At 36.0% G+C, this 26,943-nt stretch overlaps 3 protein-coding genes across 5 annotated transcripts; 2 read left to right on the forward strand and 1 right to left on the reverse strand.

Moving 5' to 3' along the window:
• Positions 1 to 198: 198 nt before the first annotated feature.
• On the forward strand, positions 199 to 3,976 carry LOC132618131 (uncharacterized). Of its 3 annotated transcripts, none has more exons than XM_060333199.1 (5): positions 199 to 918; positions 1,605 to 1,772; positions 1,852 to 1,956; positions 2,288 to 2,395; positions 3,617 to 3,976. In XM_060333199.1, exons 1-5 carry the CDS (start codon positions 316 to 318, stop codon positions 3,698 to 3,700), a joined length of 1,068 nt encoding a protein of 355 aa, XP_060189182.1. In that variant the 5' UTR covers positions 199 to 315; the 3' UTR covers positions 3,701 to 3,976. The 3 variants fall into 3 exon arrangements, with proteins under 3 accessions (XP_060189182.1, XP_060189181.1, XP_060189184.1); XM_060333198.1 differs by having other exon boundaries at positions 200 to 918; positions 2,285 to 2,395; XM_060333201.1 differs by having other exon boundaries at positions 204 to 918; positions 1,620 to 1,772; positions 2,285 to 2,395.
• A 7,142-nt stretch (positions 3,977 to 11,118) lies between these two features.
• On the forward strand, positions 11,119 to 15,455 carry LOC132618650 (multiprotein-bridging factor 1b-like). Its single transcript, XM_060333672.1, has 4 exons — positions 11,119 to 11,425; positions 13,559 to 13,642; positions 14,667 to 14,749; positions 14,910 to 15,455. Exons 1-4 carry the CDS (start codon positions 11,290 to 11,292, stop codon positions 15,027 to 15,029), a joined length of 423 nt encoding a protein of 140 aa, XP_060189655.1. The 5' UTR covers positions 11,119 to 11,289; the 3' UTR covers positions 15,030 to 15,455.
• A 446-nt stretch (positions 15,456 to 15,901) lies between these two features.
• Positions 15,902 to 22,123, reverse strand: LOC132618649 (tubby-like F-box protein 7). The gene is made up of 4 exons (XM_060333671.1): positions 21,587 to 22,123; positions 19,941 to 20,028; positions 19,082 to 19,211; positions 15,902 to 16,697 (listed from the first exon to the last, which is right to left on the reverse strand). The coding sequence occupies exons 1-4, from the start codon at positions 21,929 to 21,931 to the stop codon at positions 16,118 to 16,120; spliced, it is 1,143 nt and encodes a 380-aa protein (XP_060189654.1). The 5' UTR covers positions 21,932 to 22,123; the 3' UTR covers positions 15,902 to 16,117.
• Between the last annotated feature and the right edge of the window lie 4,820 nt (positions 22,124 to 26,943).

The raw sequence follows: 26,943 nt of genomic DNA on the forward strand, positions 1-26,943 counted from the left end.
TTCTCTACTTTATTTTATTAGTTAAATATATCTTTCGTTAGTGAAAATTAATAAAAATATTCTTACTATCTTCAAACTTCACACTTATTATCATATTTGGATGAAAATCCCAAATACTCTCAAATTACCCACTTTTTTAAGGGCCTATTAGGTATTAAGCCTTACTTTTATAATCAGGGTACCCAAATGACCCGTCAGGCCCACGTCTATTGTCTAAACAATTCCCATTTTTCAATTCAAAAAGTGGTCTACCTCCCCACTATAGTGCGTAGGACTCCCCAAGACCAACACTCCTCTCCTACAGTGAAAGCAAAAATGGCCTGGAAAACCCAAGATGACCTCGAAAATTCCGACCCACTTCAAGATTCCGGTACCAACGAATGGCCCTGTAAACCCATCATTGAATCATCAAGCTGGGCTACCAAATGGCCAAACGACAGTACAAAATCAAAACTCCAAACCCCTTTACCAACCCCTCAAGATGAAGCCGCAAACAACGCTCAACTCCCAGCATTACTCACAGTTTCCAAATACTTAAACTCAACACTAAGCCAAGACGATGATGAAGAGTTTTCTGAGTATATAGGTGAAGATGGACTTGTTTATTTCCAAAATGTGGATGAGGGTTTTCAAGATTATGATTTTTTTGTTAAGTTGTTTAAGGAGGATGATGGGTTGAGGATGTATTATGAGGAAAATAAGGAGAGTGGTGGTGTGTTTTGTTGTCTCGTTTGTTGTGGGGTTAAGGAGAAAGGGTGGAAAAGGTTTAAGGATTGTGCGTCACTTGTTCAGCATGCTATAAGTATTGCTAAGACATCGAAAAGACGGGCTCATCGGGCTTATTGTAAGGTTGTTTGTGAAATTCTTGGTTGGGATGTTAATAAGCTGCCTGCTATTGTGATTTCTGCTAGTGATAAGGTAAATATTTACTGTTGGTATTGGTTTTAATTGGACTTAGAAATAGCAACTGAATTAGTTTGGGATTGAGGCAAATTTATGGTGTCTTTGGTATGAAGGAAAATGTTTTCCTTAAGTGGATTTTTTTACTTATTTTCTAATGTTTGTTAAGTAAACAAATAAAATATTATCTCAAGAACATTTTTATGTAATCTAGCAAAACACTATGGGGTGAGGAGTGGGGTTCGGCGGTGGCGGGGTGGGATGGTCAAGGGGAGGGGGTCGGGGCGTTGGGTGGGCTGGGAGGAGACAATGGACTTGGAATGTTACTTATGGAACTTGTTTTTCCTACTTTCATTAGAGAAAATGTATTCAAAACAGTTTGACCAAGCAAACATGGGAAAAATGGAAATCCTCCATACCAAAACACACCATTAATTATAAACCATCCCCAAATAAATAGATGGACTGTCACATATCAAGATGCTGACATTGTTTAAACAGTGGGAACAAGGAGGGGAGGCATAGTGGATTTTACTATTCTTTTCATTGTTACTAAGTTTTTTTTGGATGAAGTCACTTTGTTGTTGATAAGTTTATGTCCCATATGTACAAGTTTAGTGCTATCATAATACTTATGTCAAGCAGAGTGAAAAAATATTGCTCTCAAGTCATTACCTTGCCATGCGAAGCCAATATTTTATCAGTTTGACATAATGCAGGGGAACGCAGATGATGGTGGTGAAAATTGTTTGACTGGTCAATGCAAATCCACAAACTCTGTAAGTATCAGCGATACTGAAGCGTCTCTGTCGAAATTGTCTTTGATTGATGAAAGGAAACAAGGAAAAGATGGTGGCTCCGCAGAATTAGAGGTTCGTTTGGTGTCTAAAGTTCATAAAAATATTGAATGAGATTATGCTAAGTGCTAGCTGACCTGTATTTTGTCTTTAGCACAATTCTTCAAGTGGAGTCACTGCCGATAGAAGCTTGGAAGATCTCAGCAAAGGTACTCCTGAAACAACCAAAGAGAACACAGAGGGGGTCTTTAACTGTGTGGTGAGTTTTTGACCCATGGAGATCTCCTGCTTGGTAGTGTCGTGTGTCTGGGGTTGCATGTATGTTACTGTATTTTATCTTTTGCATAATTCAGTTGACGCCGTTGCTAACGGAAGTTGTGAAGATCTCAGCAGTGGAATTATGGAAACACTAAAAGAGAATTCAGTGGGGGTGGGGGGTGGTGTTCAGGGGTTGTCCGGTGAAGTTTCTGGGCTTGTGTATCTTCTTTTCAATTTTTTTCCTGTGGATATCTCTATATTACTTCTATGCTATGATTATTATGGAGCTGGAATTTCACACCATTCGATTGGCTTGTATCTTGTTTTAGAAGAATTATGAGAGCAAAAGCAAAGCTGGTGTTGATGGACTCTTGGAAGATCTCAGCTATCTTACTCTTGAAACGCAGAAAGGGAATGCAGAGGGTGCAGCTGATTGCGTGGTAAAACTTCGTGTCTTTTACTTCTTCAGAGAATGTGTCATGGATATCCCCTACTAGGTTGCTATCCAATATTTATTTACCTACTCTTATCTGTCTATGAAATATGTCACTGTTATTATGTGAAAGGTAAAGCAACAACCATTTTCTCAATTATTTTCAACATATTATATGTACCTATAAAAGTTTAATGTCTATAGTGCTTTATCTCGTCCAAGTAAAATGTTTTATACACTATTTCATTAAAAATAATAATGGTTATAGTACTTTTTCTCGTCCAATTTATATTTCAAACCAAAATTATAACTCTTCTCTTTTGTTTCTTCCTAAAAATCAAGAAATTCATGTCCTAAATCACGCAAATATTAGTTGCTTTGTCTTGGGGTGGAGATCTGCTCTATTCTTCCAGGAACCAAGTATTTCTGTTGTCAAAAAATTTGAACATGACTATACCTTAGTTTGATGTATAGAGGATTGCTTATCACTAACAATAAGTTCCAATCTGCTTTAGTATTACCAGGAATCAACTGTGTGATGGTTACACGGAAGTGTCAATTTTGATTGATGCAGCCCTGATTAAAATTAAAAGGACAAAGTAAATGAGCCCTGGAGAGAGGTGTTTTTTAAACCTTTGGTTCTAATCTGGTCTGTTTGGTTAAAGAATGTCCAGGTTTGCAAATAAAGAAGGTAAAAACGTGTAGGAAGGTGACCTGTGAGTATGCTTGTGAGGAAGAAGATTAGTTTTAAGACTTTGATGGACCTTTTAGAAGAAAAAAAAATCCAGATAACCTAGGCAGAAATTACTAACTGCCATTTTGTAGTCTTATTCGCATATTCTTCTTGTTTTTTCATGGGCTGCATCCATTCGTCCTCCATCCACGAAGTCTTCCTAAACTTGCTAAACAATCAAGTATATCTAAAAATTACCTATCACCTATCAAAGAGACATCTAAAAGCATCTGAACGTGTTTTATAAATCACATCACCATGTGACTTACTTGGTAGATTTTGCCTAGTTCACACATTAGGATGTGTATTCATGGGAATTGATGTGCTACTCCCCAATCTCTGCTAACTAAGAAGATAATTTTCTGCCTAAAGTTCTTGTTTTTGCATCATGCTACTTGTATCTTGACCCAACCTCTAGTTCTCTCTTCTCTTTTGGACAAATTATATCCCTTATATACTTACTTTTAAACTCCATCCTGGTTTAATGTCATCCAGGAACCTTCCAAGGAGTGTCCTGTTGTTACAACAGAAGAAAAAGAAAGTCAGAAGGATGATGACGCACATAAAAATCACAAATGACAAGTCTCAGGAGTTACACAGTTAGTTGGTGAAATGGCTTTTAATGTCTCAAGATGCTGATTGTATTTGAGATGTCTTGTTCTAATCTAGGTCATGTCTTAATTTCTACTTTTGCTTGTTTAGATGCATGTAGTTGGGACTTAGTTGTATATAGTTTTGTATTCAGGTGGAAAACCTCTCTTAGATGAATGAGAAACAACGCTTGGTCTGTGATCTAGGTGACTACTTTGTTAAAGAGACATATTAGTTGATCGAATGACATCATTGTTTCTTTTATCTCGTCGATTTGGCATTGACAACAATTGATTTAAATGTTTCAGTGCTAGTGAAAGATAGCATGTATCCGGTGGGATAGTGAAATTATTAACAGGTTGTCTACCCCTATTATCCGATGGAAAGAAAAAAGATTGACTACTGTGGTTGGTCGGGACGAGCAAGTGCGCATTGATCTTTTATGGTTTCCGTAACAGCAAATTTTAAGTCTCTTTTTAAACATTTTATTGTTTCTTAAGCAATATTTTGACGTATAATGTGACTTCTAAAGAATATTGTATGATATCTTCAAAATGATTGTAATTTCAGAATATAGAGTGAGGCAACTCTGATTAGAAAAGATCTTTTCAAGCCCGAAATGAATGATTTATAATAGTTGAGGAATCACAATTTAAGTTTGTAGTGGTTTGTCCCTAATGGATAGTCTAGCAGTCGAGAAGTCCTAATTTGAACTACAATGTCAACAACCACAACCACATACCCAGTTGAATCCCACCGTGTGGGGTTTGGGGAGGGTTAATGTCACGTCCCGAACCATGGCCTGGGCGTAACACGGCATTCGGTGTCTTGCTGCATGTGACCGAGTGAACCACAGGATTTGCTGAGTCTACATGGGACATGAACTGATGCGGAATATAAAGTAAACATGCATGAATTGTGAAAATATGAAGTTCAATAATCATAAGTCTGAAAATATTATTATTATTATTATTATTATTATTATTATTATTATTATTATTATATCATGAATGCGGAATTATGGTAATGTAGCCATTAAGGCCAACTCAACTAAATATGACAACTGACTAGTCTATGAAACCTCTGACACGAATCTGTCTGCTAAACTGTTCACCGGGACAAGGCCCTCGGCATACCTTAAATGCATAACTGACATAAATAGAAGTAAAGACACAACCCCAAATGAGATGGGGCTCACCAAAAGCTGATACGAGGAATGTCCTAACGAGCAAATTTGCTGTCCTGTCAATCAATACCTGCATCGTGAAATGCAGGCCCTCGGGCAATAGAAATGGGACGTCAGCACATTGAATGTACCGGTATGTAAAACAACTGAAAGAAATAACATGGGACATGAAATAACATGATAAGATGTGAAACTGAAAACCTGGACATGAACATGAATACATATAAGTAAAGTCTGAAAACAGTAAATCAATGGAAATACATGTATATATAACTGCTTGTAACATGGGGAGTGTTATAGTATAACCGACAACATGATCTGGTACTTGCGTCCTACCAACAAAACACTCATATCTTGACAGGAATATGAGATTTAAGTAATAATAAGTATGTAAGGATCCAAACTGTATAATGAAGGTGTTGTCTCCTTGCTGACAACCTTTATCCTACAGTGGCTACGTAGTTTCGGGCTATATGAGACTTCTCGGTTAACTAAGCAAATCTCAAAAAACATGTACATGTAAAATAAGTGGCACTTGCTGCCCATGATTTTCATGAATATAACTTGCTTGTACATGGATATCATGAATTATAGCTTGCTTGCATGAACTTGTAAAACATGTATAGTATTTTCTTGAAAATAACATAATATATCATAAACTAGCATGCCTGAACCCATGGAATGAGATATATGGGGTTTTCATAGATTACGGACAAATTCTTAATAATCATAAAGAAATATTAAGAACTCAATGATGGAACTATAACAATTCATACATAATATAATCATGGACATAGATCTAGGATTATCATGAGCATGGTCTAGAAACCCTAGTTTTCGTAGAGAATCCTAATTTATGGAATATGAGGCGTGGGGAAGAACAATGATGTTCTCACACGTAGATAGTAACTCTACATACCTTAATCGCTCCAAAACTTGAAGAAAAGTCTGAATCTTTGAAGAAGAATTCCAAAAGCTTTGAATTTGGAAACCTTGAGAAGAGAGTTTTTACTGATTTTCGTAGCTAATGTTCGTGGCTCAAAGGGTACTGCTCCGGACCTACAAATCCAATCTCCACCATTCATATTTTAGACTTATGTGTTATGAACACTAAGTTAAAATTTGGGCTCGATCCAACGGATAGATTATCGGGAAACACCAAATTAATACGGCTGGTCGGATGAAACTCAACAGAAAAATACTAAAGTTTTCTCCAACTTTTTACAACTCTTGATTTTTTATAGGGTAATGGGATGGATGGATTTATTCTGGTCTTTATAAATTATAAATCTTATAGAATTCAAAGGTTCTTGATTAAAATATTTACCTTGGAGGAAACCTTAGAAAACTAGATTGTCAAACCAAATACTTGAAGGTTTCTTGATTTTTCTTGATTGCAAGAATGAGTTTCTTGAAAGATTGAAGTGCCTAGGTTCTTTAGGGATGGAGGTAGAGAGAAAAGAATAGTCTCTAGGGTTTATAATAGTGTTATGGACGTTTTTGCTTCATAAAATAATAAAATAGGGAGTCTGGATTCGAGTAGGAAAAGGCTAAAAAATGTAACTCAAAATCTGAAAATTCTGCTCTAACCAGCGTTAGTAAAATAGGCATAACTCTTAGCACATAACTCTGTTTGAGCTCCACAAGATACCATTGTAAATCTATTTCAAAGTGCTACAACTTTCATGTTTTAAGCTTTCTCAAATTATCAACTAATCAAGGAGTTACGGGTGCCCGAAATAGGCTGGTCAACCACTTTCGTAATATGTACAAACTTTTTTTAAAAAAAATTGTTGCTAAAACTCTAACGATACGAGTCTAACATGAGTTCTAAGATACGGGGTGTTACAGTTAAGTGTACGCAGACCTTACCCCCACCTTGGAAGGTAGGGAGGCTGTTTCCGAAAGACCCTCGGCTCAAAAGAAAGCAAGGGAAAAAAGTCAGATACCGACAAACAAATCAAAGCAATGCGAAAATGAGAAATAACAAGAGCAAAAAAGTCATGATAAAACAGCATGGAAAGACAAGACCCAACACATAAAAGCAGTTGAACTACAATGTCATAAATTAAATTTCCCTTCTCTCTGTTAAATACGTAAATGTAAGTTATAGGGGCACCAATTTATATAAAATCTTCTATTTGAGCAGATAAAAGGAATAAATATGCACCCCCCCCCCCCCCCCACACCCCACACCCCCCCCCCCCAAAAAAAGATAAAGGAATAAACATTTACCCAAAAAAAGACTAAAGGATTAAACATGTATTCCTTCCGTCTCAAATTCTATGTCGCTTTATTATTTTACCCGCCCCTTAAGAAATAATATTAATTAATTTAGGAGTATTTGACCAATTTACCCTTATTTATATCTAGGTTATAATATCTCTCAATTAAATGTTTACACTCTGATCACTGCCTCTTGTTAGTCTCCTTAGCCAATAATAATCATAGGACCAATGACAGACCCTTCAGGTTTGAAACCATGTGGTGTAACCACCCTGAGTTGAACCTTATCAGGAACAATTTTTGGCTAGGAAACCCCCTGTGCACAACCACTAAATCTTTTCAATAAGATGTCACCATTTGGAATAAGCATACCTTTGGAAACATTTTTGCTAGGAAAAAAAAAATCTTGCCAGAATCAGTGGCATCCAGAGTTCTCCTAACTATCACCTAAACAACTTCCTGCTAGATCTGGAGGTAACCTTCACCAAAGAATTCAGTGAAATCCTTAGAATAGAAGCAGAATTTTGGGCCTTCAAATCTAGGATTAATTGGCTAGCTGCAGGTGATGCTAACACCAACTTCTTTCACCTCACCACTCTTAACAGACGAAGAAAAAACAAAATCCTGGCCCTTAGGAATGATGTAGGAGAGTGGATCCATAACTAGCAGGCTATTAACCTTCAAATCCTCTAATTCTACTCAAATCTCTATAAGTCTGAGCTCAATTCCTCCCCTAGGGTCACTGGTCAAGAAAACCCTAGAGGCAACATTTTAAGCCAAGTTGCTGCAACTAGTCTCTCTTCACCACTTAGGGATAGTGAAATAAAAAAAGCCCTCTTTTCATTTAAGCCCAAAAAGCACCTGGGCTTGATGGACTCCACCATTTTTTTTTACCAAAGGTACTGGGAACTTGTAAAGATCCAAGTCACTTTCTTTTGCCATAAAGTTTATTCCTCTGGAAAAATGGACCCTGAAGTTAACTCTACGCTCCTTTGTCTCATTCCCAAGACCTCTGATGCCTCTATCCTCAAAAACTTCAGGCCGATTGGGCTTTGTAACACCATGTACAAGCTCATCACCAAGATCATAGTTAACATAATCAAACCCCACCTCCCTAACATTATTGGGCCCAGTCAAGCCAGTTTCTTGTCCAATGGAAGAGCCTCTTATAATACCATAATTGTCCGAGAATACATCTCCCATTTCAAGTCCATAAAAGAGAGGAATTCCAACATGATACTAAAAATTGACATAGAAAAAGCTTTTGATAGATTGGAATGGTCCTTCATAAAAGAAATGCTTTCTTTCTTTGACTTTCCACCAAACCTCTCCAATATCATCATGTCCTGCATCAGCACCAGTTCCATCTTTATCTTGGTAAATGGTGGGAATACACCACCCTTTTAGCCCACCAGAGGAATCAGACAGGGGAATCCCATGTCACCCTATATCTTTATCATGTGTATGAAACTTATCTCCAGGAATATTGAACAGAAAGTCTCTTAAAAAAACTGGACTCCCATCTCAATAAGTAGATTGGAGGCCCCAAAATCTTACATCTGTTTTTTGCTGATGACCTTACTCTGTTTGCCCAAGTAAACAACAGGAATGTCAATACCATCATGGACACCCTTGCCATCTTCAGTACAAAGTCAGGACAGAAGATTAACTTCTCTAAGTTTAAGGTTGTCTTCTCCTCTAACACCACCCTGGAATCCAAAAGAAACATCTCCTCCATGTTAGGTATCAGATAGAGTGACAGTTTTGAGAAGTATTTGGGATTCCCCATATTCCATAACAAGCTCACTAATGTTGACTTTCAATACATCATTGATAACCTTAATAATATAATAGCTTGGTGGAACTTGGTGGAAAACTAAGTTCATGAATATGGTAGGAAGGACCGCCCTTGCTAAAGCTACCCTCAGCAGCATCCCAAACTATGTCATGCAGTACATTGATTTCCTAAGCACTGTCACAAAACACATCAGTAGAGCCCAAAGAAACTTTATCTGGGGAACCACCTCTGAGAAGAAAAAGATACACCTAGTGAGATGGGATACCATCACCTTACCAAAAGAAAAAAGGGGCATGGGAATCCAAAAAGCTGAATAAAAAAACAAGACCCTGCTAGCCCGCCTTGCTTGGAGATTACTTTAAAACCCCAACTCCAATTGGGCCTCAATCCTCATTGCTAAGCACTGTAGAATGGGCCAAAATCCTAAAACAATCCACTCCAAATTGGAAAGCCATCCTCCAAGGATGGAAGACTTGTAGCAAATGAATCACTAATGTCATCCACAATGGTAGGGGTACTAACTTCTTGCATAGTAATTGGATCCCTAGCATAGGAACCATTAGAAGTTGCATCCTTGGCCCCATTCTCCTAGGTATAGATAAGCTAAAAATTGCTGATGTTTATCATGACAATAGTTGGTACCTTCACCTTATCCCTTTTGAACTCCCCATTAACATCGTTGAGGCAATTCAGAATGCCTTTATCCTTGCTAACTCTAGCAAGGATGACACCATTGCATAGAACCTCCATAGTAGTGGTAAGTTCACTATCAAATCTGCCTATATCATCATTGACTCCTTTACCAGAACCACCCAGTAGGATACTAAAGATTTCAATTGGATCTGGAAACTCAATGTCCCTAACAAGTTGAATTTTTCATGTGGACCTTTAACCATGCAAACTTCCAACCAACAACTTTCTTTCCTCTATAGGAATACCCATCCCCAACACCTGTCAGCTCTGTAATGCACAAAATGAATCCATGAAGCAAATTTTCTTTGAATGCCCTATTGTTACCTCCTTCTGGAATGAAGTATGTGCTAAGGCCTCCACTGACTCTGAAGGCAACATGATCAATTTTGTCCCCAGTAGCTGGCAAGCCACATGGGACATCATAAAAAACAAGCAGTACAACACTTGAACATCTGGGTCAATAGAAATATAAACCATTTCAATCACCTCCACAACCCTGTTAGTTACACCACTACCATCAATGCTGCCCTAGAATATAACTTGCTTATAAAAAAACCCTGGTATACCTAGCAACAAAGTCACTATCAATGTTAAATGGAATCCCCTAGAAAAAGGCTTCTATAAACTTAACACCGATGGAACCTTTCATGAAAAAACAGGAATAAGAGGGATTGGGGGAATCATTAGAAACAGCAGTGGAAACTGGAACCAAAGGACTGTCAAACTCTTCTATTATTCATGCAGAACTAACAACTCTAATGCAGGGATTGAAGCTAGCCCATGAGCAGGGATTCTTTCCCCTAGAAGTGGAATGCGACTCGACTGAGGCACTAAGTATCCTGGAGCATAGCCATGACACTTATACTCCTTTGATCCTTAAATACAGGTGCTTGATAGAGAAGATGGGGAATCCAACAGTAGGACATGGCTACAGGGAGCAGAACTCAGTAGCTGATGCGCTGGCCAGAGAAGGAGCAAGAAGAAAGCTTTTTGAAGAGAGGGTGATACTAGTAGTTTTTGGGCAGACATGTAAGGAACTACATATGCTAGATCCTTTTGTAACCTAAATGCTCCTAATGTAATTTTTGCTAACAGACATTCCCGGAATGATCTTTCGGAGGTTTTTGTAACTGTTATTACAACTGTATCTGGTGTTGCCCGTGGCATTGTCACCTAGTTAACTATGAAATGAGAACCCTTGATTTACCCAAATAAAAAACATCTACTAAGAGCAAAATGGGGGAAGAATAATTAGTTATGCCTTAAATTTCTGAAACGATAAATAATTTGAAGCAATTATTTTTAGTAATTAGGACAGATAATTTGAGACGAAAGGACTACAAAATAAAAAGATAAAGGAATAAACATGTACCAAAGAAAAAAAGAAAGATAAAAGGAATAAACCGACTCTATTGAAGAGGAGGAATAAAAATGACTACTGTCTACAACTTCCAATGGGGGAAAAGTAAAGAAAAAAAAAGAATATTAAAAAGAGCAATTCGGATAGACCATAATCCGCAACCAAACAGTGCCCTAGATATCCCTCTAGGTTCTATATAAACACACTAAAAGCACACATATTCCATTCCATTATTGAAAGAGCGTAGTAACAAAGCGAAACAGAAGCAAAAGAGAGAGATATCATTATTTTCATTTTCACAGAAGAAAAAAAAGATGAGTGGAGGTTTTGCACAAGACTGGGAACCGGTTGTCATCCGCAAAAAAGCCCCCACCGCCGCCGCCCGTAAGGATGAGAAAGCCGTTAACGCCGCCCGTCGCTCCGGCGCCGAGATCGAAACCATTCGAAAATGTTCGTTTTTTTTTTCTTTCTTTCATCCATATGATGACGTCATATATGACGTCGTTGTTTCTAATTTTTCAATTTTATAATATCTGTTGAATTTCTTGCGATTGCTCTGTTTGTAGGGACGTTTTTTTTCCATCCTCACAACGACGCCGTATATGATGGTGTTCTAATTTACGATATTAGCCTTATTGATTTTGTAATAACCTTTTATATGTTAATCATTTTATTTGATTGCTCGCTTTTATAATCTGTTGATTTTTAGCTTGCTTGCATGTTATTTTACCTGCGATTTCTCTATTTTTATTTCTCTGTTCGTAGTTCTAATTTGTTGTCCTTTGAAAGACGTATATATGTCAATACTGTCAGCTAGGGTTTTCATTTTGGATAACATTACGCTCTTTGTCTACTGGCAGAAAATATTTACATGATTTAGCCCATATTTTGAGTTTGTTACCAGGTTTAGCCCATATTTGTGTATACTTGCTGCTTTGTTTTTTTTTTTTATCCATACAACGTCATATGTGATGTTGTTCTAATTAACGATATTAGCGTAAATTGATTTTATAATCACCTTTTTATATTGATCATTTCTTCCGTTGCTCATTTAATCTGTTGATTTTTATTTCAATGATGATTTTTAGCTGATTCTTATTGCTTGCTCTTGTATTATTGCCGTTCTTCGTGCTTCTGTGTGTATGTGCTTGCGGTCGCATGTTATTATTTCCTGGGATTGCTCAATTTTTATTAATTCCGTCAGCTAGGGTTTTCATTTTCTTTTATTATTAGGTTAATCGGTTGTTTCTACGTGTTTATCTTTTGATTGATTGGTGTACGTGCCTATTTTATGCTATTCCAAGCATTTATATGGGTTCATCTGATAATTAAATTTGTTGATTTTCATGAAAATCAGCTACTTATTTAGCAGTCTTACCTAGTATTCACATAGTATCTTATTCTTCAATTTTATTGCTACCTGTTTGTTACTTGGAGTACTTTGTTTTGTTTGCTATTTGTGCTGTCACATTTTTTCTTTCTATCCTGCTTTGATTACATTTCTTTGGAGCCAAGGGTCTATCAAAAACAGCGTGTCTACCCCACAAAGGTAGGGGTAATGTCTGCATACATCTTACCCTCCCCATACTCCACATGTGGGGTTACACTGTGTATGTTGTTGTAACTGTTTTTCTGCTTAAGTTTGTGTCAATTGAAATATATTGTCATCCTTCCCATGCCAGTACAATTTCCATATTATTGCCTACATTCATAACTAGGAAAGCTGAGTATAAGTATATTGCTAAATGCGTCTGACTTTTCCTCTCTGTTTCCCTACAGAAATTGGAAGAAAATAAATGAAAACTACAACCACGCCTCTATGTATCTTTTGTGCTCTTTTGGCCCATTCGATTTAGATACTCAATTTTTGCATTTATGGATATTTTTATATAGCTAGAGGTTCTCTAGATTGCACTCATCCATAAACTGGCACACAAATGTGGGTCAAACTAACACAATTCTTGGAAAACACAAATCTGATGTAATGTTGCAGCACTACGCTTTCATCTCAACTAATTGATATCGAGTATATTGAATTTTTCATGTCTCGTGGATGTCTTTTCAGCAAGTCCTCATCGATTTTGGTAGAATGTCCTTTGGGACGAGTTCCATATTAGAACATTCAGTCCTTGTAGTATCGTGTCATGCTACTTTCTCTCATTTGAAACCTAAAAGTTCTTGCCCTTATTCATTGAAATTGGAATTCTATAGCTGAATCTGGCAACTAGAAAACCGTTAGGTGTGAATGGAAATGAATTCCCTATTTTGTGGAGGTGAGATGTTTGATGGCTCATATCTAACATTTCGTCATTGTTGATATATTCGTTGTTGTTAGTGTGTAAACTTCTACAAATATGAGTGTCCTTGGATGGCAATATGATGAGCTTTATAGAATAATCTCTTTTGGGCTTACCAACACCCTGGCTCCCCTGCCCCCTTTTTTCAATCAGTTTGTTTGTGAGTTGAATCATCCAGATTCCATTCCTTTTCAATTTCTATGTTGCCTGTTTTTCCTATTGTAAACTTATGTATATTTATTTTGGAGGGATAATCCGTGCTTACAGTATCTATCTTCTATTGCAGCTACTGCTGGTACAAACAGGGCTGCCTCCAGTAGTACAACCTTGAACACCAGGAAACTTGATGAAGATACTGAGAATTTGACTCGTAAGTTAAAGCAACACCTTTTACGACTTAATTAGAATGCTTCTATGAGCATATGACATATTTAGAGTATGTTGTGTTCTTTTAATTGAAGTCATGCTTGCTTCCAATTGTTCTTTGGTCTTTGGTGTTACCTTTGTTCTCCTCTACATTATTTGCTGGCACTATGCTAACTACTTTTGATGTTTCACAAACATAACTTTCATCAGCGACTATGTTTACTTTTGCGACAATTTGAAATTTCTTCGAACTTCCAAGTAGTTAGATTGCACTTGGTATATTGTTGTTGTTGTTTGAACTTTCAATAGTCGGACAAGAAGATGCTTTCTGAAGGTCTGAGAATCTGGCAATAAATAATTCCCATAAGCTTTTGGGAACACATCGACCCTGTCAAATGAAAATCATCCTTGATCGCTTTGTCTGCATCTATTCTGCTTTATTCAGAAACACCTTACATAGTGTGCTTTATTCATTCGTGCTGGAAAATGTTTTATTCAACATCCCCAATTCTTATGCATGTGATGTATCATTGCTGGTTATAGCTGTTTAATAGCTTTAGTTCACTTATGATCTCTCTCATCTTTTATATGTTTTAGATCTGTCACTCTGATAAATCTCCTGCTATTTTATGACCCGGTTAGTTGTTTGAGTTGTTTTAACTTCTGTCTCTGTTTCTACTCTCTTATATTTGTGTTTCATCCTCAGAAAATAATACTCCCTCCGTTCCAATTTATGTGGCACTGTTTAACTTGGGACAAAGTTTAAGAAAGAAATGAACGACTTTTGAAATATGTGGTCTAAAACAAACCTTAGATATTTGTGTGGCTATAAATCATTTCACTAAGGGTAAAAGGGGAATTCTAAAGTTTAAGTTGTTTCTAATTACAGAAAAGTAACATTATTTTTTGGGAGAGACTAAAAAGGAAAGGGTGCCACATAAATTGGGACGGAGGGAGTTCACAAAACTTACTTTTTTCCTAAGATTAGTATTCCCTTGTAATTTTTTTATTTTTGACCTTGTTATCAGATCAAAAGGTACCAACTGAACTGAAGAAAGCCATCATGCAGGCTCGACAAGAGAAGAAGCTGACTCAGTCTCAACTTGCCCAGGTATACCACTTTCCTGTCTCGCTTGTCGCTTCTCCCACCCGTCCTCCAAAAACTTAAAAAGGAAGTAGAAAAGGGGAAAAAGATAACTGATTGAGAGTACCTGGTAGCCGATTCCGTAATTTGTGTGAAAATGGTTCTGATAATCCTTGTTATTTTGCAGTTGATAAATGAGAAGCCTCAAATCATCCAGGAGTACGAGTCTGGAAAGGCAATTCCAAATCAACAGATCATCTCTAAACTGGAGAGAGCTCTTGGTGCGAAACTTAGAGGAAAGAAATGAACAGCCTTTTGGCTTCTCAAATCTCTGTTCCAGTCCTAACTGTGGTCATGTACATGGATATCTTTTTCTGTTAAGCCTTTTTCTATAACCACTGCGATGCTTATGCGCCTGTGTATGGATTGATGGTTGTGGATCTCTTGGCTAAATGGGTGTGTTACTTCTATGGAAAATAAGGCGTTTATGCTCTTAAGCACGGGATGTTTGTCTTGTGCTTCCTGTTTGCTTTAGAGAAAGTTCTCAGTTCTGTGTGGTGTGATTTTCCCATCATTCTTTCAGATCAGAGCTTGGGAGACATAATTAGCATATGGGAATATGCAAAGTATATCCCTTTGCAGTGTGGAATATAATTTGATGCTGCAATATTATACTAATGGAAATGTTTCTTTTATAAATAAATAAAAAATGGCATATGGGAATGGTTTTGCATGAGCGCTGTTCCTTCATATTATGTATTGCCAGCTTGTCTACTTATGATGTCAAGGTGTTCCTGTTTTCGATATCTTTCATCGTGTTTGATTTCCTTGCTTTCCTTGTGACTTTGTCGACGCCCTACCAAAAATTTACTAGAAGTAGCAGATGAAACTTCAAATTTTGCCTGCAGACGTAAGATTCATATGATGCTAGATAGACCCTATGGTAAGTGGGTATATGTGGTAATGTTGTAATTAGCCTTGCGCGGTGAATTGGATGAGTTAGAAAAACCAATCTTGCTTCTCAAGGATCCATCAAGATAAACCAAATTGTCTTCTTTTTCAATAATTATGATCAGAATGAAACGTAGAATTAAGTTAATATAAAGATTGAAGGGTGAGTTTCCACAGATGAAGAGAAAATCTAACATGAGCGCGAGTGCAGTTCGAGGAAATTGACCATAGTAGTAGAGAACTCCGCTATTGATCGAGCTTTTGTTACATCGATGAAATTCTCATAAAGGTTAGATTACACTTAGTTCCACATCTACTACATTACTAAATTATAAATATTGCACGAGTAGAGAATACTAGATTAAATAAAAAGTGTCACTTGTGCAACCAAAAAGAAAAAAGAAAAAAACAAACTAGGAAGCATATTAGCAACAGTTTAAGGATCTATTCACAGGCCAATTTTGTACCAAAACTGGTCAGGCAAATTGCAAACGCTTGGAAAGCAGACAATGGCTTCCTGTAGTCCATTGTAAAAATATCATCGCCCACCTTCCCAAACTGGAGGATAACTGTATCCTCGTCACCTTTTCCACCAGGCTGGCTTTGGTCCATCGTTGCAACTAGCTGAAAGTTTTTCACAGATGCTACGGTGACCCTGCCATGGAAATTTAAACACCAACATTGCAAATTCTCATGCCACCGAGGAGCTTTGTTTTTCAGAACTGTGGAGTTGGTTTCTGCAGAACCAGGCTGCTTCTTCTTCGGAGTATCATCCTGAGATTTGTGCGTAACAGCTTCTCCGGGACAGGGACACTTGAGTAAACATGCCATCCTCCTCGGTCCTCTTGACTTCAACAGGTTAAACTTGTAGGAAACATGTCCCACTTCAAAATTACCAGCTGGTAATTGGGGACTAATCTGCTTGCTTGCAAAACGACGACAAGACCGGCTGCTTGATGGCCTTGCCCCATTGTGTGGGGGTTGACTATCATATATGGTAAATTTGGTTCCAAGAAAGTCCGACCTGTCAGTTGGATTGAAGGTTAGAACATGTAGGAACAAACAAGAACGAAAATCAAAACACATCTTTTCTTCTCTCTTATCTAGAAGAATACTCGAAATTATATCTATAGTAATGACAGGGAAATACAAGTATTAAGGTGGCAAATGCAAGTTAAAAGGACAAATGAAGCGTTTGCCAAGAGATAGGTGACATGACATGCTTTTAGTGTATTACGTTGGAATGAAGCAAACACAGGTCTTGCCAAAAATGAGGATTTCTTTCTCCAGCTAACAACATTGAACACAGGACCCAATGGAAAATCTAGTTAAAAAAAAGGTGGAGAGGAGAGAACTTAACAAAAAGCTCCAAGTAAAGCTTTCAAATGTCTAACGTCCCTCAAAGACAGAAAACGTTAACAGAAAAACAACATTAATGGGGCTATCTTGAAGAATCTTATCTGGGCCACTAAATGAAAGGGTACCAGCACACTTTCTTAAGGGGGATACAGCTGCGTACTTCCAGCATCATCACTTCCTTAACAGCAATCCATAATAAAGGTGCACATTTTTTTTTTTTTTTTGAGAAGGTAATAGAGGTGCACATTTCCTTCCTCGTTAATGTGACATATTTCTATTGAAGTAATGGTTTCATGAAAAACTAACTAGCACAGAAACATAACCATTGAACCTAACCATGTTTGCATGATTGGAAACAGTACGATTGGCACATAACTAAGGAAATTAATTCATTGTGAAATACGGGCAAGATTAGTGTTCTCAGTTACGTGGCAGCAAAGATGGGTAAACTTCTAGATACCAAACAATTTTATGTTCCGAGACTTGGATATCTTGATGTTGTAAACTTGTAATACTTGAAAAAAAGAAGACATAGCACCGAATTAATCTTTTTAAAGTACAAAGACTGACAAAATTCCATCAGTGGTTCTATCAGCAGTTGGCAGCCTAAAAATGATTCAGTTCACTCAGGACACAAAAGTTACAAGATCTGCGGAACTAGAAAGACTATATTTCACACAAATATAGCTTAAAAATATAGCCAGAATTATTATCCTTTAAGAGTTGCATTTCACTATGCCAGAATTATTTCTTATTCCTTGCAAAATATTGATCGAGAAATATGGAAGGCCTGTTCTGGTTCATTATTGGATGTTACAAAGGCTGGAGAGAGAGTGTACTACTTTCCAAGACTTCATGTGGAGCAGGTATATCAGGATTTCTCTGTTAAATTTTACGCATTTTTGGATAGTGTTTGAAATTACGTGTTCAAAGTTTCATATCTGTTGAAATTTAAGAATTTCCACATAAATGTTTATGCTCTGGGTTAAACTTTAGGAATTTTATCTGTTTCCACTTTCTTACAGTAGTATTAGCTTTATTCTCGTAGTTACTTAGTTTCGTGTTCTTATCGATTTCTGGTAATCCACATAAATGTTTATGCTCTGGGTTAAACTTTAGGAATTTTATCTGTTTCCACTTTCTTACAGTAGTATTAGCTTTATTCTCGTAGTTACTTAGTTTCGTGTTCTTATCGATTTCTGTTACCACCTGTGTTTCTTGTGCTTAGGTTAATGCATTAATGCGATGTTGTTACTGTTCCTTTTTCAGAATTCTATGTAGTGCTTTCCTTATTAGTTGTCACGTCTTCTTTATTGCCGCTCCTATTTCAAACTGCTTTGAAATGTTTTTTTTGAGCCGAGGGTCTTTCAGAAACAACCTCTCTATCTCCACGAGGTAAGGATAAGGTCTGCGTACACTCTACCCTCCCAGACCCCACCGGTGGGATTACACTGGGTATGTTGTCGTTGTTGTACATCAAAAAGGTATGCAAATGAAAATCTAAGATATGAACCAAGCTATTTGGAATTTCTTTTTTAGACAAAAAAAGAGGTTAATGAAGTACTACTCCCTCCGGATCAAAAAGAGTGTCCACTTATCTTTTTTTTTTTTTTTGGGTTCAAAAAGAGTGTCCACTTACCAAATCGAGAAACAATTAACCTTATTCTTCCAAAATTGCGCTTATTAAGTGTTAAGTGATCAAATTCCAATACCTATTTTAGTTTAGTCAAATTACCTATTTTTGCCTAGGAGTTTGTATTTTCTTTAGGGTGTGCAAATGGCTAAGTGGACACTCTTTTTGATCCGGAGGGAGTACCTTAAATGGTTCTTAGGGGTTGTTTGGTAGGAGGTATTAGGGAAAATAGCATTGGTATTAGCTTTGGTAATATTTAATCCCTTGTTTGGTAGTGTTTTCAACCTATGTATAACTAATACTTGTGTTAGTTATACACCCTATTCAATACTACTCTTATATTAATAAACCATGTCATTAACAATACTATTACTATTCCTATTCTAAATACATTTAAGGGGTCAACTAAGTTTTACCTTAACTTCCCAACATACGCCTTACTTCTCTGAGACAAATCATCTGCGTCAAGAGAGATTATATATTCAATGTGAGCACCATTTCTGTGCCTCCGGGCTGCTAAGAGAAACTTCCCCTGGTCCCCTAATGCTGCCAAAGATGAATACCAAGAAAAACGTTCAAATAACAGAGAAATCTCTAACTAAGAGCAACATATTACGACTGCTGACTATACGTCTTTGAAACAGCATCTGTATTAGTAATTGACTAATTGGAGTATCAGGCTCAAACCATCCTTCAAACTGATAGTTCTCGTAAAATAGTAGTTAAAAATAGAATACAACAGTCTTTTATTAAAAGCACCCTAATAACATGTGGAAAAAAAATAGTCATGATGAATTTTCATGTTATGCTTATTAAAAAGAACATAAAAACAGTGCATGTCTGTAGAGTCTGTAAACTGCTAAGCAGTACAGAGAAACTTGCTAGTGCTTTTAACTATTCTAACTAAGATTAAGATATTAAAACTGATTATTGAAGATCTCAAATCTTGATGAATGGAAGTTGGGAATATGATAAAGATAGGTGCCAACACGTAGACAATAGACGATTGAGACTTCCATTGATAAGTCAATAGGAAATGTATAGTTGAAAAGTCACTGCTGATATAAAGTCTAAAGAGAAAACACAGACCAAGTCAGTTGACCCAGAAAGATTCAAAGGTAATTTAAAGAGTATTGACTATTCAGTTGCCAAGCAACCACATAAAGTACAGTCCCTACCAGCGTTTTCATCAAGTCAAACATCTATTACTGCATGTAGCAGCCTGTTTCCCAAGGTTAAGTCCTAAATATAATATTTGTCAAATTAAAAACTCACAGGGTGAAAGAGCGAGATATAGGTAAAATGCCGCGTTCTTCTTGTCACGTTTTATGAAACATTGTAGAGGAGTCTCTCGAGGCCCAGGCTGCAGTAGAAAATTGGAGAAGGAAATCATCATTAACTACTGCGTTAACATACTAAAATTATAAAAAGAACAAACGCATAGAAATTTTTCAGTACAAGAATGAAGTATAATAAGCTCCCAATTACCCGCATTATACAGATAATCAAGATACAATATGTCTTTCAGCTGAAATTATCCCTAAAACAAATCCAGTATCCGAAAATAACAGTAAAAACAAGTCCCTTTTTTCTTCCATGGGGTTGTTTCTTCTATTGGAACTAGTAGCGGTACGCCTTTTGCACATACAGTAAACTCTGTGTTGTAAGAGTTGATCATGTTCAGAATGGAGGAAGTTGACCAAGACTAACACATTCCAACAGGAACAATCCACAAGCTCAGAAAGAAAGTCCCATTGTACTCCTAGTTCAAAAGCAAACAGCTTGTTTTTGATAACCATGGTGTTCGGACCGGCTTGCGTGCACCTCGACTAATTCACGAGGTACCATAGGTACAGGTCCATTGCACAAGTTCACTTGACTACAAAACTACAATGATCAACTATCTCTTGACCCCAAATAATTAGGACGGTTACACGAATCCTCTATTTCTATTCCTCTCTAATCAGGCCTATTTCATTCCCCACTCAAAAATACCAACTCCAGATTTTTCCTTCTTTTCCTTTCCTGAGTGTTTCACTTATCAGAAAACCGCAGCAATTAACCTTATGCAACAATGAGAACAATACAAAAACATAAAAATTTTACCCACCCAAACTCCTCACAAAGTAGCCAAAGATGAAAGCTCAAACAACCTAAAATGACATTCTTTGAACCTCCAATTGGGGAAAATCACAGAAAATACCAAAAGACCTACTTTAATTTTCTCCTTAAACAACAAAACTTGAGGAAAAAAAATTACTCCCTCCGTCCCAATTTAAATGTTTTACTTTCCTTTTTGGTCTGTCCCAAAAAGAGTGCCTCGTTCTATAATTAGTAAGTTGACAATTCAAACATCCTACCTAGCAAGTTTAACACCACTAGATTCAACGGATATTTTAGTGCATTACACACATCTTCCATTTAGGACCACAAGATTCAAAAGTCTCTTTTTATTCCTTAAAACTTTATGCCCAGTCAAACTAACCCACTTAAATTGAGTGAAAAATTTATGAACCAAATTCCTCACAAAGTAGCCAATGATTAAAGCTCAAACAACCTAAAATTACATTCTTTGAACCTCAAATTAGGGGAAAATCACAGATAACACCGGTTTTAATTTTCTTCCTTAAACAACAAAAATTGAGGTAAAGAAAAAATGTAATTTTTCCAGCCTGAAAATTTGTGAATATTCATATGAAAAAGGATCAAACGTGCACATTTCAAGTAATTGGAGGTTAAATGTGCTTAGTCGGTTATTCCAGGGACGTAAATTAGAATTTACATATAATTGAGGGACCAAAAATGCTATCAACCTTATATTCTTCGAAACCTCCAATTAGGGAAAAAATCACAAAAAACCAATTTTAATTTTCTTTCTCAAAACAACAAAAACTGAGGTAAAAAAAACAGTAAATTTTCACCTGTTTAAGGCAAGAAGGAAAGGTAATTTTTCCATTCTGAAGAGAAGAATCAACAACATCCTCAGTAACTTGTCTCCATCTCTTACAAACACAACCACAAGCAACAACGTTTTGACGTAATGGCCACGTGTCCTCACTAGCTTCAACTCTCTTTATTATCTCACCTAACAACTCCGGCAACATATTCGACCACGATGACGTGTCATCATCACCGTTACTAAGAAGAGTAATTTCATTATTAGAAGTTTCTGGAAGTTTAAATTCTTTGAAGGATTTGGAGGAAAATGTAAAAGATCGACTTAGGATTCTTCTTCGTGATGACAGCAATGAACGACGTAGTGACATGTTTGGGTTTGTTTTTTTGGGCTCTCTGTCTGTTTTGTGAAAACTGTTAAATGGGTGTGTGTGTGTGTGTGTGTGTGGAGAGGGAATAAAAGAGTTCAGAAAATTTTGGTTTGAGAAGGGGAAAGATAGAGTAAACTGTTTGTCAGTTTTAGGCTTTTAGCTTACATCAATCACTGGTTGACGAGTCATGTGCGTTTAGATTTGGATTTGAATTTTCTAACTAAAATAATTTGATTTGAAAGAAGAGTTTTTGGAGAGCATGTGTGTAAAATGATGAAACTATGGTGTCATTTGGTACGTCAATTAAGTTATCCCGGAATTATAATTATTGAATTAATTTATCCCGCGTGAGAGGTGAGATAAAATAATACTAAGCGTAATGGGATAAGATGGGCTATCCAAGATTAAGTTTGGGATAAATTGTATCTCTTGTTTTGTTGAAGGTATAAATTTATCTCGGATAATTTATATTTTTTTTAATAATATCCCACCTTATCCCACGTAACAAATGACCCTAATTAGTAATAGATTTTTTTTTTTTAACTCTGACTATATGAGTTTGCTCACATTATTGATCTTAAATCCGAATAAAGAAATACGGTTAAGTAGATTGACATCTAACGTAAAATTTGTTAGTTATGAATACAATTGAAGAAAAATATTTCTATACGTGAAATCTATTAGTTTGGAAATAGATCTTTAACTTGTTGAACTTCTAATATATATATTTTATTTAAAATTTATTCGGTGTGGCGATAATAATAGCTGAGATTAAGTAAAGCAATGAAAACTGATGTGATACAACAGATTTCAACTTATTTGAAATTGAGATGCAGGTGTTACTGTAAAGAATTTTTTTATAAAATGTATTTTTACTTTTAGTAAGTCTATTTGTAGTATCCAGTTTTAATTAGACTGTTAATGAATTTTACACACCACAAAATTAAATAAAAGGTTTTGTAAAATATTTTGGATTGATTTTTAAAAGAAATATACAAGAAAAATCTAACCCGCAAAGGCGGCTTAGTTGATTGAGCATGGGGCTTTCATAATGGAGGTCTCAAGTTCAAAACCCTCTGCCTACGATAGCAGGGGATTTGCCTTCTGGATCGAGCTCGTCGCACCGGGCTTGCCTAGTGCGGGTTACCTCTCTTGTGTGGGTTGCGAGCTATTGCACAGGAGCTGGATTTACTCTGTGCGCACCCCTCCTGTGTGGTTTGCGAGCTGTTGCACAGGAGCTGGATTTACCTTGTGCGCACCCGAAGGGTAGCGACTGCGGGTTCCCTTGTCATAAAAAAAAAAAAAAAAAAACTGTCCTGTAAACAAATGGTCTTGCCTTGTTAATGACTGAATGTAACTCACATGTCAGATTTGTGGTTCATGATAGTTTATTTATTGGCTTTAAATGAAAGAAAGACTTCTTCTTGTTTGACTATGCTTTTTTTCTTGCTCGAGTATAAATGATACGGTCAAGATTAGACGGCTCAATCTCTTAAACACATAAATACTATTTTCTGTTCAATCTATGGGAACTTATTTAGATATGAAATCTATAATTTTTTTGAAAAACTTATGATATTTATATGTTTGAAGACAAAACAAATTCTCTTAGATACTTACAAAAACCAAATCTCCTTAAGTGAGTGAAAACGTGCTAAGCATCCCCTAGTCAGCGTCGGAGAATTATAGATTAAACCAAATTAAATGATAAGATTTTAATCTAACTCTCTTTTCTAAGATTTTATTTATTCAACTCCTTTTCCCTCGTCATCTATTGTTCCATATTCTTCTACGTGGCCATTTGATTCTTCATATAATAGCGAAAATAATAGAGGAGGGAATAAAGCAATTCTGATTTTGTCCTTGAATATAGTAAGGCACCAAAATTGTGTAAAACTCGGACATAAAATAAATACCAAGTATTTCTACTCAATTTCTCAGTTATATGGACCTAAGTAAATTGGGCGATTTGCCCAAATTGACCTTTACTGATTAAGTTAACTTTGATTTCATTTAAATAAATTTAACAAAAATAGCTCGTAAGTTAGAATTTGCTCGCAAATCCGGACAAATTGCCAAAATTCGGATGAATGAGCAAGGACTCACCTCGCCACAAATTCTGGCAGATCACCAGATTTTTAGTACGAATTATCTTGTAGTTTCTTCTAAAAATTCTTCACAAAATCTAGCGCATCACTAAAAGCTTTTGATGGATGAAAAAAATTTCTTGTTACGACACTAACAGATTACTCAGACTTGAGTACAAAATTGTGTCGTAACTATGAAATGTCACAAAATACTAACGGATTACCGGAAATACATAATAGATAGGCAAAACTTACCTTGCCGCGATTCATAGTTGTTCATAACTCTAGGATAAATAATGTCACAATTTTGGTACAAATTGTTCATAGTCATGGCTTGTATATAAATTTCACCAACGCGTTTTTGTTTCAAAATTAATCTCAATCAAACTCTTAACGACTCTTAAGTTGATATTTAACCTTCTAATTCTAATTCAATAACTTTCGGTGGTTAGAATTAGGAGTGTCAAATGGGGGGGGGGGGGGGGGGGGTTGAGCTGAATTTGGCGGGCCAAAATGGTTTGAGTTAATAAATAGGCGAGTTATTGACCCGCCGGAAAATTACTTGAGCTGTAATGGGCTAAAAGACGGGTCATAATCCAACCCGCTCAATTCTTACTAGGTTTTAATTTCTTTATTTGTTCTTTTATAAATTTTTAGTACCTATTAAAACTATATTCTTTCTTTATTATGGCTATAAATAACATATCAAATAAAAATTGTGTGTTTTCAAAATATTTTTGACAAGATTTCTCGTGGTTCATTTTGGGTTACATATCAGCCAACTTTTTATAAGCTGTAAAGGACGGAGCTAATAATTGGGCGAGATTAATGATCGACCCAAACTTGAGCAGGTTGAGCGGGTCGTGCTTTCATGGACTAATTTTACCACCCCTAATTAGATTAACACCTGAAAAAATCAATAGACACACTTTGTCTTCTTCTTCAATGATAACACTCAATAAAATTCAATTATTATGTTGTTCAAGGTTTTTCATGGCCAAACCAATTTACCAATCACAAAAATAACAACTATGAGTCTTTTAATTTTTTAAAGCGCATAAAAATAAGATAGAGAAAAAGGAAGGAGAAGGAAGAGGATGTTATAAATATTATTTATTATTATGGATGTCTATCTTTAGGAAAAATATTAGGGTTAGTGACTTTAGGATCAAATAACTTTTTCCCTATAAATATAAAGGTTCTCCTTCGTTGTAAATCAATCCCTAACAAGAGAAATAAGAATTTTCTCTCTTTCTCTCTTTCTCTACAAATATTCTTGTTCTTTGCTTTATTATTTTATAACACGTTATCAACACGAAACTTACCATATTGGTCAAATATTTTTAAAAGATCAAAAACAAATGGTTCAAAGATCCGTACGGTGAGATTACAATTCTCCAACCAATTCCAGGTAAGTACGTAATTACTGCCGGATTTGAATGGTGTTCCGTGAGGCTTATACAGCAGTTACGATTTATCTACTATTTGTTACCAAGGCTTTAAGTTAGTCAGGTTGTTGTATCTTTCAATAGTTTTGGTGATTTTTGTATCACATCACTAACTGTTCTTTATTATAACCACACATATCCCTTGAAGTGATTATTTTTATATCGTCTCGTTATTACAGATCTAGTTTTATGACAGTAGATGTCGTATGAAGTTTATTTTTGGTCGAGTTTTATTCCTAAATATTAGTAAGGAACATAACTGTTAGCCTAAACCCCCAAAAAAAAAAAAAAAGAGGTAAGAATCTTAAAAGTTTGAAAGTTTGTTTAGTGCTTTTGTACTACTGCGTATCGGAAGTTTTTCTTTTCACATAGATTAGTATGTGTATGTGTATATATATATATATATATGGAATTGGCAATTTCATTTTTCCTTTACCAGTAAGCACTAAATTTCAGAGCTTTAAGTTTTGATGATTATGTGAAAGAAATTGAACCAAGTTACACATTGAAGAATACTATTAAATATATAAATTACAATAGTATTGAGAACAATGGTTACTGATACGTGGGAATATTACAAACATAGGATCATATATATTAACTTTCTTTTTATATGGATCCATGCTAAACTTGCCTCTAGCAGTTTCTTCTGCGTAAATCCAGGTATGGATTATACACTTACAAACTTATTGTATTTCATAAATTTTGTAATTAAATTTATTTGTGTCTATGACCACTGGAAGTGTAATATTATCATAGGCTTATAGTCATTACAATTGAAAATATGTTAGAGAAAAGTTCTCTACATTATATATATGCCTCAATTTGCTCCTGAAGTAGCAATATCTTAAAAGAGGTTTAAACTTTTATAATTTGATATGATTAAGACACGTCACATGATTATGCATGTTTCATTCTCGAAGAATGGAAACTTTTGATAAATCTCACAAATACAAACCCATTCCCCGAAGTGAATGTGAGAGCATGTAGTAAAGCTTATAACTACGGACATGTGTTTGGTTGTGATGTTATAACGACTCATCTCCAGAAGAGATCAAATAATTGAGAAAAATAATGAGCTATTGAAAGTTGTAAATGTTTACCCCGAATTTGGATAATCAATTAGATTTGGGGGTGAGGTATAGGATATGTGGTTGTGCCTTGAATCCCTTTGATAGAGAAAAGAAATATATGAATATGCTATGAAGAAGCAACTAATAATCGGTGGTTTGCTATATACTTGTATTTTTACTAATATATGTGTGTTGCTTGATTGAAGAAATGTAATAGAGATGAATACAATGAATTCGGATTGCAACACGATAATGAGAGAGATTTGTATATATTTCTAATACAAAAGAATGCTCTTGATGTTAAGGAGCCAACCCCTTAAAAGTGGGCAATGACCCTTATTTATAGTGTTGCCTCATGGGCTCCATACAATAAGAGAAACCTAGAAATAAAGAAAAACTCTGAC

This window comes from Lycium barbarum, chromosome 11 (genome assembly GCF_019175385.1).
Source record: "Lycium barbarum isolate Lr01 chromosome 11, ASM1917538v2, whole genome shotgun sequence".
Classification (NCBI taxonomy): Eukaryota; Viridiplantae; Streptophyta; class Magnoliopsida; order Solanales; family Solanaceae; genus Lycium; species Lycium barbarum.

What these genes read in the sequence shown, in the direction of transcription:
- LOC132618131 (XM_060333198.1), top strand. Translation starts at nt 316, where the DNA reads ATGGCCTGGAAAACCCAAGATGACCTCGAAAATTCCGACCCACTTCAA. An exon ending in TGATTTCTGCTAGTGATAAG is followed by an intron (nt 919 to 1,604) that starts GTAAATATTTAC and finishes ATATTTTATCAG; the next exon opens with TTTGACATAATGCAGGGGAA. An exon ending in GTGGCTCCGCAGAATTAGAG is followed by an intron (nt 1,773 to 1,851) that starts GTTCGTTTGGTG and finishes TTTTGTCTTTAG; the next exon opens with CACAATTCTTCAAGTGGAGT.
- LOC132618650 (XM_060333672.1), top strand. Translation starts at nt 11,290, where the DNA reads ATGAGTGGAGGTTTTGCACAAGACTGGGAACCGGTTGTCATCCGCAAA. An exon ending in AGATACTGAGAATTTGACTC is followed by an intron (nt 13,643 to 14,666) that starts GTAAGTTAAAGC and finishes CCTTGTTATCAG; the next exon opens with ATCAAAAGGTACCAACTGAA. An exon ending in CTCAGTCTCAACTTGCCCAG is followed by an intron (nt 14,750 to 14,909) that starts GTATACCACTTT and finishes GTTATTTTGCAG; the next exon opens with TTGATAAATGAGAAGCCTCA.
- LOC132618649 (XM_060333671.1), bottom strand. Translation starts at nt 21,931, where the DNA reads ATGTCACTACGTCGTTCATTGCTGTCATCACGAAGAAGAATCCTAAGT. An exon ending in ATATCTCGCTCTTTCACCCT is followed by an intron (nt 19,212 to 19,940) that starts GTGAGTTTTTAA and finishes CATCTTTGGCAG; the next exon opens with CATTAGGGGACCAGGGGAAG. An exon ending in GCGTATGTTGGGAAGTTAAG is followed by an intron (nt 16,698 to 19,081) that starts GTAAAACTTAGT and finishes TCCAACTGACAG; the next exon opens with GTCGGACTTTCTTGGAACCA.